Raw genomic sequence first — 14,130 nt, forward strand, 5'->3', positions numbered from 1 at the left:
TGAATATTTTGTATTTAAAGATAATAAATGGGGAATAAGAATAATCTAGCATCTAATTAAATTTTAAAACTCATCTACTCAGATGATATGGGAATAATAGCTCCAATTCCACTTATTCTAGTTTTTATGGTTGCTTCTATCACGGGTAAGACTTAGAGAGTTTCTTCCCCTTTCCTTCTTGTATAAACTGAACAATTAAATCAAATGGCTGCTTATTGTGGTGCTATAAACCTGTCGTCCTGACCCCAAGGTGACTGAGACAGGGTGGTTACAAGACTGAGCATAGCTTAAGATACATACACGCTGAACTGGAGAAAAAGTGAAAAGGGTGAAGAGAGGATGTTCTTATAAGCAACTGATTTTGTAAGGAATAGTAGAGCATGCTAGAGATCTGAAGGCAGGGATTGAGGGTGTAGTTGATAGGGCAGAAACACTGTGGTTCTAGAACGAAGCAATAGTTGAATTTAATAGAATGCAATGTAAGGACTAGTAAAGAATCAAATATGAGAACAAAGCCACTGAAAGTCTCACTTAACCCAAACCTACTATTTAAGGAGTGTATAAACCCTGAGCAGAATAACCAAAGTCTTGAATCCCTTTGCTCCTATGTAATAACTGAAAATAATAAAGAGATAGATAGAAGTAAAAATAAAAACTAGATAGATAGATAGATAGATAGATAGATAGATAGATAGATAGATAGAAGTAAATAAATAGATCTCATCCAGAATAGCCAGTCACAAATGATGTTTTCAAACAGAAAAAAATTTAATTATTTTATTTATTTACATTTCAGGCATAACACCCCTCCTGTCCTCCCTCCCACAGTTCCTCATCCCATTTCTCCTCCCCCTTGCCTCTGAGAGGGTGCTCTCCCCTCCAAACTCTCCCCTTCCCTGGGGCCTCAAGTCTCCCAAGAATTAAGAGCATCTTCTCCCCTGAGGACAGACCAGTCAGACTTCTGCTCCATATGTGCCAGGGCCCTCAGACCAGCTGCTTTATGTTAACTGGCTGGTGGCTCAGTCACTGAGAGCTTCCTGGGATCTCAGTTGGTTGAGACTGCTGGTCTTCCCACGGGTAGTTTTCCCTTTCAGCTTCTTCAGTCCTTCCCCTAATTCAGCCACAGGGGTCCCCGACTTAAGGCCAATGGTTGGGTGTAAGTATCTGTATGTGTCAGCCACCGGCTATTAGGATCTCTTGGAGGGCAGCCATGCTAGGCTCCTGTCTGTAAGTACATCATAGCATCAGTAATAGTGTCAGGCTTTAGTGACCTCCCATGAGATGGATCCCAAGCTGGGCCAGTCATTAGACCTCCTTTCCCTCAGTCTCTTCTCTATTTTCATCCCTATAATTATTTTAGACTAGAACAATCCTTGGTTAGAAATTTTAACTGTGGGATGGCAATCCAGTTCCTACACTTGAGGCCCTGTCTATTTACTGTAGGTGGACTCTTCGAGTTCCCACTTCCCAATGTTGAGCATTTTGGCTAAGGTCACCCCAATTGAGTCCTAAGAGTCTCTTGACTCTTGGGTCTCTAGAATTTTCTAGAGAGCCCACTCACCTCCCATCCTCCTGAGGCAGTGTAGTTCCATTCTTTCTCTTGGCCCTCTGGGCTTCTCTCCTGTCCCCCCATACCTGATCCTGTTTCCCTTTTCCCCTTCCCATCCCCTCTCCTATCCAGGTCCTTCTCTTCCGCTGCCCCCCCCCCCATATTATTTTATTCCCTCTTCTAGGAGGGAGGAAATTTTGAACATAATTGTTGTCTTATTTTTCTCATGGAAGATACATTTGTTGGTTTTGTTGGACACACCTTAGGAGCTCACATCTTTAGCAAATATTTGTGTTTTCAATGTAAATAAATCTCATCACTATGAGAGAAATTAATTTGAAATTAACAGAAGTGAAATAGAAACATCTCCCTTGTCTTATATCGCCACCTAACCTGAAATTCTTACTGGTAAAATATAAGGACCAATGTAAAAATATGTATTTAAAATAATTTAAGAGATTTAATACCTAACTCTACCTCTACCCTAAATGGGAATCAATCATTTACACACATTACTCTTAAGCCTAGAATTAAGTCCTAGAAAACCAAGGACACAAATGAGGTAGGCAGTAGGGAGCATTAAAGTTTAAGACACGAGGCAAGAAGCAGACAACCATTAGAAACTCACTTTGCAAGCACGAGAACCTGGAAATACTCCTAAAAAGAAATGAGTGTGCATTGCTGTCACAGCAGCTTTCAAAACAAATCATAAACTGTTCTGATAAAGTCTTATGCTTTCTTTTAAATTTAGAACAACACAATTCAACTTCCAAGTATCTTGTCTGGCCACTGGCTCCTTTAAGGAATTTTCCCATGATTTCTGTCACAGCTGTCTTAAAGAAATTCATATTTTAAAAATATAAAGAATAAAACATTAAGTCTGTCTCTGAAAGACAGATGTCACATTTTTTCTCTCATTTGTAGAGCCTTGACTTCATAGATACACTTAATCATGTATGACAGATGACATGAAGATAAAAGCAAAACTCTCTCAGGAACAAAGACATCTAAGAAGGGTGAGGGAATCTATTGAGTTGGAGGAAGACATATTAAAAGTACTTTCTATACTTACATGAAAATGGTCTTTTGTAATACAACATAATAAAATAAAATAAAAATCTAAAAGAAAATATAAATTATCACACTAAGTCAAATAATACTGTATTTTGAAATAGCAGTAATATTTAATATTTTAATATGGTCTGAACCTAGACCATATGATGGCCCCTGGTCCTGTCATTTACTTGGCTACATTGGCTGGGGAAAGTGGCAAAACCCTTTTTTTAACTTCATTGTTTTTTTCAGCTGCATAATGAGAACAAATCATTACTGATCTCCTGTGGGATATATATATGTGTGTGTGTGTGTGTGTGTGTGTGTGTGTGTGTGTGTGTGTGTGTGTGTAAACTAAGTGTCTACCTTATAGCAGTCACTCAGTAAAAGATAATGATAAAAATGGGAAATGAGGAGGATGGAGGTGGTCATGGTCATAGTAGTGGGAGGGGGCTACAAGCTATTGTATAGTATATATGATATATTGTGAGTAAAGGGAGCCTAATTTTCCTTTCTCTTTTCTTTTTAATTTTCAGTGTGCACCTAATTGGCCTATTGGTTTGGCAGTTCGATATTTCCATAAGTCCAGTAGCAGCTATAGTAACTGACACTTTTAATTCCTCCGATGGTGGACGCTTGTTTCAATTCCCGGACGGGGTACAAAACTGGCCAGCACTTTCAATAGTCGTGATTATAATCATGACAATAGGGGGCAACATTCTCGTTATCATGGCAGTAAGCATGGAGAAGAAACTGCACAATGCTACCAATTATTTCTTAATGTCCCTAGCCATTGCTGATATGCTGGTGGGACTACTTGTCATGCCCCTGTCTCTGCTTGCAATTCTTTATGGTGAGTACACTTTTACTCATTTCTCACTCTCATAGTTTTGTAATAATCATCAGGATATAATTTATACAGTTAATAATTTATCTAAAGAATTTGAAAAAAATATAGAATAAAACAAAATGTGAGCAAGAAAAAATGATTGGATATGTTGAGATTTATGAAATAAAACTTTGGCAGAGTTTTCAAAAGTTAAAACACCTATTTTATAATATATTGAAATTATCCATAAATACTTTATTTGCAGGTGTCATATATAAACAATAAATAACCATACAAAATGGGATAGTGGCAAAATGGCACCCTGACCTGTATTTGGGCTAGCATATTTATTGTCAGTGCCATCTCTAATACACAAAAGGAAAGCAAAATTTGTCTTCTATAATGATTTTATTTTAAGAAATGTTTCTGAGTAACAGATATTGAACCCAGGGCCTAATTTACTCTAGGCAAGCACGCAATCACTGCTATACCCACAGCATATGTAATCTTTTATGTTGACAAACTAAATAGTTGGTACAAATTATGCACTTAATAGGCATTGCTCTTCTTTTTCATGCAGTTTATAAGTCATGGTTTTATAAGGAGACGAGGTATAAAAATTAATTTCTGAGCACATAAATGTAAGTTCATATCACAACTATCACAAAACTCAGCTTCAATGATTTTCAAGAGGCTTTAATTTTTTCTTTGATTTTCTGCCATCTCTTTGCTTTATTCATTTTAATCTACGTTTTGGTTTTGGTTTTGGCTAGTACTCATGATTTTAGAAAAATCAAAATCACATTAAAATCCTGGTCAAGAATACTAAATTGTCTTCCAGAGGACCTGAGTTCAATGTCCAGCACCTACATGGCAGTTGACAAGTATTTTTTACTGCAGTCCCAGGAGATCTGATGCTCTCTTTTGACCTCTGCAAAAGACAGAGGTCTTTTGACCTAGACAGTAGAACATGAATGTGGTGCAGACATACATACAAGCTAAATACTCATATACACACAAAATTAAAAGAAAAACTTCAAATGTTTTAAAATATTAATAAAAAATAAAATCAATGAATCAAAGCTCATGTGAACTTCCTGCCTCAGACTCCCAAGTAGCTGTTGCCTCCAGTATATATCACCACTGTATTTGTCTTTCAATAAGTACCACAACTACAAAATTTGAAAATCAAGTTCAAAGTTAATTGCTAATATGTGGAAGTCCCAGTTTAACTTTAATTGTTAACATACTCATCTTCCTGTAGAGGAAAAGAGAGAACAAGAACTTGTCCAACAAGTTCTCCAAATGCATAATGGAATTGGACAATGAAAATATTACTAAAATAGTATCTAGTCTAAAAATCTGAAAAGAAGAACAATGTGTCTTGAAAAAGATCTCTTGTGACACTTAAAACTTAGCCACTCCCAAATCTTCAGTGGCAGTACCTAATTTTATCATCTCTAAATGCCTTATAGATAAGGCACTCTTAGAAGCTACAGTTTTCCTATTCCACTGAGTTTCAGTGACATGTTTATCTCAAAGCATCTGTATCACACTGCTTATTTGGCTTTTTACTTCTCCAGTATTAGTGAAGACAAGGTCACAGAAACATAGTGAAACAGCCACTTCAAAGGTACTGTTTCCACCGTGAGCTCCCCACTGCATGCCTTTTTGGGGTAGATCAAAGGCAGGCTACAAAAAAATGTTATAAGGAGGCCACAGGGAGTTTAGAGGTCAGGTGGGTTGGGGGTGGGGGCATCCACGTGGAGACAGAGGGGGTGGGGAGGAGTTGTGGGATGTGGAGCTGTCAGAGGATGGATGGGGGGCAGGGAATGGAATATGAAGTATAAAAAATAAATTATTTTTTTAAAAAGTGTAACAAAAAAAATTTTTAAAAGAACATTATGAAGACCCCGGAGGTTGATCTAAAAAACTCCATTACAAAGTAGACCGAAAATTTCCCAAGATTACCTTCAAGTCACAGACTGAAAAGTCTGCACAAATCTCAAGAAAAAGTAACTTCCTGGAGGTAGAACAGAGTGAAAAGGAAAAATAAACAAGAGAGGCAGAATTGACATTCGAAGAAAGGGGAGGAGGACAGTGAAATGGTGAAGAGATTAAAACATATTTTATATGACAGAAATGTCACATAAAAACACCATTAACTCTCCCCATATTGCCTTCCACTCTTCACATAAAGCCCTTGAAAGAAACCATGCTTCTTATGTATCAAAAGATGGCCTAGTCGGCCATCACTGGAAAGAGAGGCCCATTGGACATGCAAACTTTATATGCCCCAGTACAGGGGAACGCCAGGGCCAAAAAGGGAGAGTGGATGGGTAGGGGAGTGGGGGTGGGTGGGTATGGGGGACTTTTGGTATAGCATTGGAAATGTAAATGAGCTAAATACCTAATAAAAAATGGGAAAAAAAAGAAACCATGCTTCTATATCTGCGAAGATGTTCTTGAGCTTAAAACATTAGCAATCAGCAGCAAAGATGCAAATATTCCTCAACCGTGTCAGTACTATAGACTAAATCACAATTGAAGACATTTCCTGGAAACTTCATCAAGATACTTCAGACCCAGAAAGAAATATCATGAATTTCCTATCATATGAAGACTCTAGAGTTATTAATACGACAAACAAATGATAGGAAAATATAATGAAATCTATTTGAGAAGAGGATGAATAAAATTTTCTTACAGCAAATCTAGAGAACCACAAAGAAACCCAACAAATATAAAAAAGAAAGGTAAAAAAAAATTCAAAGGTAGATAGCAGGAGTAATTGATTGGATAAAGAAGAGAAAGAAGAAATATAGTCAGTTCAGAAAGAAGTTTTTTTATCTGTCTTTTAAAATATATTTTTTAAATGGAAAGTTTTAGCTAGTTTAAACATGGAAAAAGAGAGATTATATATACAGAAAGAGGGTATAGCATTGAAGAAATAACCAAAAATTAATAATTTTTCAGATCTTGAGATTATTTTGTAGCATCACATGCACATCACTGTATGGACCAGCCGAGGGATAATGACTGGACTGTAAATAAATGAATGAATGAATGAATGAATAAATGAATAAATAAATAAATAAAATGAAGAAAAAAGAAAACTAATTATTTCTCTGGAGAATAAAAAAATTACTCATTTAAATATGAAACAAGAAATATAAACATGAGACCAAGAAAAGCAATTTCAGCAGAAGAAATAAACTAATAAAAAATGAACACAACTATAGTTTCACTCTGTAATTCTACCAGGTATCTGTATTTACAGTATTCTAAGCATTTCTTCAGAGCACAAAAAAGTGGAATTTTGAATAGAATGAAAATATATCTAAAATCAATATCATAACCACACTGAAGTAATACTTGAAAAAGAACTTTAATAATTTCAAAACACTTTTGTTCATTATATCACCAATTTAAATATAAAAAATTATAAATAAGTGAGCTTTCAATTTTACATTGATTTTTTATATTTGATTGTATCTTTGATACATGGCAGATATTCTGTTTGGTTTTTTTATTAGATATTTTCTTTAGTTACATTTCAAATGTTAGCCCTTTTAGAGGTTTTCCCTCCAAAAGCCCCCTATCCCCTCCCCCTTTTCCCTGCTAACCAACCCACCCACTCCCACTTCCTGGCTCTGGCATTCCCCTATAGTAGGACATCAAGCTTTCACAGGAACAAGGACCTCTTCTCCCATTGATGACCAACAAGGCCATCCTCTGCTACATATGCAGCTGGAGCCATGAGTCCCACCATGTGTACTCTTTGGTTCATGGTTTAGTCCCTGGGAGCTCTGGGGTTTACTGGCTATATTTTTTTCTCCTATGGAGCTGCAAACCCCTTCAGCTCCTTGAGTCCTTTCTCTAGCTCCTTCTTTCGGGAACTTGTGCTTAGTTCAATGGTAGGCTGTCAGCATCCATCTCTGTGTTTGTCAGGCACTGGTGGAACCTCTCAGGAGACAGCTATAACAAGCTCCTGTCAGAAAGCTCTTGTTGGCATCCACAATAGTGTCTGGGTTTGGTGACTCTATATAGGATGGGTCCTCAGGTGGGGCAGTCTCTGCATGGTCATTCCTTCAGTCTTTGCTCCAGACATTGTCTCTGTAACTCCTTCCATGGGTATTTTGTTCCCCCTTCTAAGAAGGATCAAAGTATCCACCACTTTGGTCTTCCTTATTCTTGAGTTTTATGTGGTTTGTGAATTGTATCTTGGGTATTCCGAGCTTTTGGGCTAATATTCAATTATCAGAGAGTGCATATCATGTGTGTTCTTTTGTGATTGGGTTGCCTCACTCAGGATGACATTTTCTAGTTCTATTCATTTGCCTAAGAATTTCATAAATTCATTGTTTTTAATCACTGATTAATACATTAGATACATTTCTATAGGTATGAATTTGAACACTTGGGCTTGTTTTCTTGCTCTGCCCACAAACAGCAAAAAGGACATCCTAAAGAAACTACTGAATCAGAGATGTTAAGAAAAACTACAAGTGAAACATTTTTTTAACCTGAAAATTAAAGTTGTTTTAATTTTGGTATGTTGGAATGTGCATTACCATTGCAAGGTGCTGAATTCTATCCCAGCCCTCCCCCAAAAAAATCTAGAGAAGGAAAATGTATATTCACTAATAACTAGATAATTAGAATCATTAAGAAGAGAATTTTGCAAGCTATTTTTACAAGTTTGTATACAAAAATTATTTGTGATTCTATACACTAGCAAGAGGAATTGGAAAAAAAATTCAAAGTTACTCTTTTCAATATAATTAAAACAAATCAAATGTATAAATCTACTAAAATATACAATGGAGGTATATGAAGAAAATTGAAAACACTGGAAAAATTAAGACACATATCTTGTTTATAATTAGAGAAGTCACTCTTCTAAGGTTATTAATACTTCCTGAAATGATCTAGAGATTTAGTTCAGTGTCAACAAAACATATTTGCATGGCTGAGAGGCACAACTACAAAAAGTGTTTTAAACTTCATGATGAAATGTAAAGGAACTAGAGTAGCTGAAACAATTTTGAAACTAAACCAATTTGTTTGGTGACTAAAGTGTTTGCTATACAAGCATGTGGGCCTGAGTGCAGAGCTCTAGAACCCATGGAAGTATGCATACCATGGTTCCTGACTGTATGGAAGTTCATGGGGCAGCTAACCTGGTGCACATGGAGAACCTGTACCAAACAAGGTTCAAGAGCAAGGAGGGACCTCCACACTTTGTCCGATGCATGAATGTTCCTGCACTCAAACAGGGACACACACACACACACACACACACACACACACACAGTGAAGAGAGATCAGACATAGAATATGATTTGATCTTAGGTTTCACTCTCAGACAACAGTAATCAAGAAGAATGCTATGTTGAATGTTAAAGACTGAAAAATCACTAAATGCAACAAAGGCTCAAACACATTTCAAAACCATACTAACCAATATTACTGGAATTATTGGTTATCATATATAAAAAACAAATTCACATCCTCATAAAATTGCACACCTAAGAAAAACTAACTCAAGCAGAATTTAAAGCTAAATGCAAAGCTACAGATTTTCTATAAAAGAAAATGAAAAAGATATTTACAAAAGTGGGTTAGGCCAAAGGTTCTTAGAATTGTTATTGGAATCCAAGGCTCATGTTGCCAAGAAACAGAAAGAAACTAGTGGGAAAAAAACCTATCATGTACATTCCAGACCTAGATGTCCAGCTTCCCAAATACCTCAAGACAGAAGAAGGACAAAATGGGGGAATCCTACCCACAGGAATAAAAAAAGACTACCCACAGGAGCGACAAACAAGGGGGACTGACCCCACAGGAACAAAAAAACACATTGTTTTCTTCTGCTTGTATCCTGGATTTTATATCATCCTTTTAATCAGTTGTGATAACTGTGAGAATCAGGTAAAGGATTTCTTGCTACTCACTTCTGGATAAAACTGTAAATGAATCTATTGCCCCATTTCTTTCACGTTATTCAATCCTTTGTTAATGTAACTAAATATTTGCACCCAGAGGTAGGCCTTATGGTCCAGTCCCAGTGTCATAACAAATTGAGCCATAAAAAAGGATAGATAAATTATCTTAATACACATGAAACAATGCCACTTAATTGATTGGAAAGTAAGATGCACTAGAAAAATTTTGCAGTACTATATTTATTAGAGGGTATATAAGAAAACCAGAGATAATTTTTTTAAATAAGCAAAAGAGATGGATAAATGAGTCACCAAGAAGGATGTACAAATATTAAAAATAATAAATAGATAAATAAATGTGGAAAGGTATTTATTAACCACATTTTCGAAATAAACTGTAGTTCACTTCAAATTATCTTACTATTATGCTATAATTCATCATGTATGTTTTCATTCACACAACTGTTTACAGTGTAAAGTAATATTATAAGCTCATTCCATCTCCACATGCTAACAGAAATTAGTCTCAAAATTAATTAACTGAGGATTTTTAAAATTATTTATTGATTGATTGATTTATATCCCTAATGCTGCCCCTCCCACCCACTCTCTCAGAGATGACCCCCATTACCCCCTTCACTTTTGAGAGGGCAATTCCTTCATATCCCCCCCACCTCGGTGAATCAAGTTTCTGCAAGATTGGGCTCATCTTTCCCACTGAGGCTAGATGTTTTTCTGCTGTGAACAGACACCATGACTAAGGCAATTCTTATAAGGATATTTCATTGGAGCTGGCTTACAGGTTCAGAGGTTCAGTCCATTATTATCAAGGCAAGAACATGGCAGCATCCAGGCAGGCATGGTGCAGGAGGAACTGAGAGTTCTACATCTTCATCTGAAGGCTGCTAGCAGAATACTGACTTCCAGGCAGAACCAATTTTGGAGCAAAGTTTTGTAGGAGGGTTGGTGTCCCCATTCCTCTACTATGGGGTCCTGTCTGACTACTGATGGTGGTCTCTGCTGGTTTCATATCCCTACTGTCAGACATTTCTTAGAACCTCCCTCATACTGGGTCTCTGGGACTTCCTATTTCTGGGTCTTTGATTCAATTCCATTGACCAAACTGTCTGTTTCTATGCCTGTATCTTGTAGTTTTATCATTATTGCTCTGTAGAACATCTTATGGTCAAAGATGGTGATACCTTTAGACGTTCTTTTACTGTTCAGGATTGTTTTGGCTATACTGTCTGTTGTTGTTGTTTGTTTTTTGCTTTTTGTTTTTCCATATAAAGGTGAGAATTATTCTTTCATTTTTAATTGAGTATTTTATTTATTTACATTTCAAATGTTATCCCCTTTCCCAGTTTCTCCTCTGCAAAACCGCTATCCCATCCCCCCTTACCCTGTTTCTATGAAGGTGCTCCCCTACCCACCTACCCACTCCTGTCTCAGCAGCCAAGAGTTTCCTTGCACTGGGGAATCAGAGCCTTCACAGGATGTAAGGGCCTCCCCTCCCATGGAAATCAGATAAGACCCCTTCAGTTCTTTCAATATCTGTGAAGAATTGTTTTGGAACTTTGATAGGGAATGCATTGAAGTATGCTGATTGCATTTGTTAAGATGGCCATTTTCACTACGTTAATCTTACTGAACCATAAGAAGGGAGATTTTTTTCCATATTCTAATTACTTCCTCAATTCCTTTCTTCATAGGCTTGAAGTTCTTCTCATTCAGAATTTTCATTTGATTGGGTAGAGTTACACCAAAGAATTTTATGTTATTTGTGGCTTATTGTGAACCTTACTGTTTCCCTAAATTCTTTCTCAGTCAGTTTATGTCTTGTGTAGATGTGAGCTACTGATTTCTTTGAGTTAATTTTGTATCCAGAAACTTTGCTGGAGGCATTTATCAGCTGTAGATCTCTGCTTGAATTTTGGGGGTCACTTGTCATATTATCTGTGAATAGAGATACTTTGAGTTATTTCCTATTTGTATTCACTTGATCTCCTTTAGTTGTCTTATTGCTCTGGCTAGAACTTCACAAATTGAAGAGAAAGGAGAAGAGTGGACAGCTTTGTCTAGTCCCTGATTTTAATGAAAATGATTTAAGCTACTCTCCGTTTAATTTGAAGTTGGCTATTGGCTTGAGATATATTGCCTTTATTGTTTTTAGATATGCACCTTGTATCCCTGCTCTCACCAAGACTTTTAATGAGAAAAGGGTTGGATTTTGTCAAATTCTTTTTTGCATCTAGTGAGATCATCATATGGGTGTTTTCTTTCAGTTTGTTTATATAATGGATTACATTGATGGATTTTCCTATATTGAGCCATTCCTGCATCCCTAGGATGAAGCCTATTTGATCATGATGGATGATGTCTTTGATGTGTTCTTGGATTCAGTTTTTACTACTTTATTGCGTATTTTTGCATTAGTGTTCACAAGGGAAATTGGTCTAAAATACTTTTTCTTTGTTGAGTCTCTGTGTGGTTTAGGTATCAGGGTGACTGTGGCCTCATAAAATGAGTTTGGCAGAGTTGCATCTGTTTCTATTTTGTGAAATAATTTGAGGAGTATTAGCATTAGTATTTCTTTGAGACTCTGATAAAATTCTGCATTAAAATCTTTTGGCCCATGGCTGGGGTTTTTTTTTGGGGGGCTGTTGGGAAATTTTTTTAATGACTACTTCTATTTCTTTACTGGTTATAGGACTATCCAGATATTCTACCTGATCTTGATTTAGCTTTGGTAATTAGTGTTTGTCTAGAAAATCATGCATTTCATTTAGATTTTCCCATTTTGTGAAGTATAGGCTTTTAAAAAATAATGACTTTTATTTTTTAATGGTTCAGTTGTTGCCCCCCCCTACAGTTTTGAAGTAAGATCTGATGGATCTATGAATTTCCTCAGTGTCTGTTGTTATGTCTCCCTTTTCATTTCTAACTTTATTAATTTGAGTACTTGCTTTCTTCCTTTTAGTTAGTTTGGCTGAGGGTTTGTCTATTTTGTTGATTTTCTCAAAGAACCAGCTCTTGGATTTTGGTTTCTTTGATTCTTTGTATTGTTTTCTTTGTTTCTAATTCTAATTGATTGTTTTCATCACAGAATTTGATTATTTCCTGCCTTCTACTCCTCCTGGGTGTGATTTCTTTTTCTTCTTCTTCTTTTTTTTTTTTTTTCCTCAATCCCTAGGATGTATTTTTAATTTGTTAGTATGCAAACTCTTCAATTTATTTTTTATTGATTATTTTATTTATTTACATTTCAAATTGTATCCCCGTTTCTAGGTTTCCCCTCTACAAACCTCTAATTCCACCCCCTTCCCCTTCTTCTATGAGGGTGTTACCCTACCAACCCACTCACTCCCTACTCGCTGCCTTAGCATTCTCCTACACTGGGACATTAAGCCTTCATAGGACCAAGGACCTCCTGTACCATTGATATCCGACAAAGCCATCCTCTGCTGCATATGCAGCTGGAACCATGGGTCCATCCATGTATACTCTTTGTTTGCAATTTAGTCTTTGGGAGCTCTGGGGGTTCTGGTTGGTTGATATTGGTTCTTCTTCCTGTAGGGTTGCAAACCACTTCAGCTCTCCAATTTCTTTATTAGGGCACTTAGTGCTATGAACTTTCCTTTTAAGACTACTTTCATAGTGTCTCATAAGTTTGGGTAAATAGTGCTCTCAATCTCACTGAACTCTAAAAGGTTGTTAATTTCTTTCATTATTTCTTGCTGACCCATTGATCATTATGTACAGAGTTGTTCAGTTTCCATGAATATGTAGGCTTTCTTTTGATTCTGTTGTTGTTGAAGTCCAGCTTTAGTCTATGATGATATAATAAAATCCATGGGGTTATTTCCATCTTCTCTTATCTGTTAAGGCTTCCTTTGTGGCTGATTACATGGCCAATTTTGGAGACATTTCCATGAGGTGCTGAAAAGAGGATATGTTCTTTCATGGTTGGGTGAAATGTTCTATAGATATCTATTAAGTCCCATTTGAATCATAACCTCTGTGAGCTTTGTTCTGTGTTAAGTTTCTGCCATGGTGATCTACCCATTGGGGAGAATGGGGTGTTGAGGTCTCCCCCTATCTCTTAGGGTCTAAAAGGCATCCTCACAGGCCCTTCTATTGTTTAGAGTCTCAGATGAGCAATTGAGTGTAATTCTGATAGGCCTGTCTTTATATGGTACTTGGCCTCTTCCCCTTGCTGAGTTTAATATTTTTTCTTTGTACTGTATACTTAGTGGTTTGTTTATTATGTGACAGGGGGATTTTCTTTTCTGGTCCAATCTGTTTGGTGTTCTGTAGCTTCTTGTAACTTTACAAGCATCCCTTCATTTAGGTTAGCAAAAATTTATTCTGTGGTATTGTTGAAGATGTTTCCTCAGCCTTTGAGCTGGATGGCAGCAGGACTTTCTTCTTTTCTTCCTCTTATTCCCAGATTTGGTCTTTTCAAAGTGTCCTGAATTTCTTGGATGTTTTTTGTCATGAATTTTTTTTAGATTTTGCATTTTCATTGAATGATATATTGATTTCTTTTATAGTATCTTTTACATGTGAGATTCTCTCTTCCATCTCCTGTATTCTGTTGTATCTGTAATTTTTGTCCTCTTTCCTAGGTTTTTTCATCTCCAAGGTTGCCTCAGTTAATGTTTCCTTTAGTGCTACCATTTCCCTTTTCAGGTATTGGATAATTTCATTCTTATCATTCACCCGTTTGAATATATTTTCCTTTAGGGGTT

The 14,130-nt window shown here is 36.5% G+C and overlaps 1 protein-coding gene across 2 annotated transcripts in view; it reads left to right on the forward strand.

Moving 5' to 3' along the window:
* The window catches only part of Htr2c (5-hydroxytryptamine (serotonin) receptor 2C), a 234,814-nt gene that overhangs the window by 110,129 nt on the left and 110,555 nt on the right, over positions 1–14,130 (forward strand). For both annotated transcript variants that reach the window (XM_030251228.1, NM_008312.4), the window contains exon 4: positions 3,139–3,455. Coding sequence is in view for 1 of the 2 variants with exons in the window: in NM_008312.4 (NP_032338.3) it covers positions 3,139–3,455 (317 nt within the window). In the remaining variant the exon portion in view is untranslated. The remainder of the gene's footprint in view (positions 1–3,138; positions 3,456–14,130) is intronic.

Source organism: Mus musculus, chromosome X (assembly GCF_000001635.26).
Source record: "Mus musculus strain C57BL/6J chromosome X, GRCm38.p6 C57BL/6J".
Classification (NCBI taxonomy): domain Eukaryota; kingdom Metazoa; phylum Chordata; class Mammalia; order Rodentia; family Muridae; genus Mus; species Mus musculus.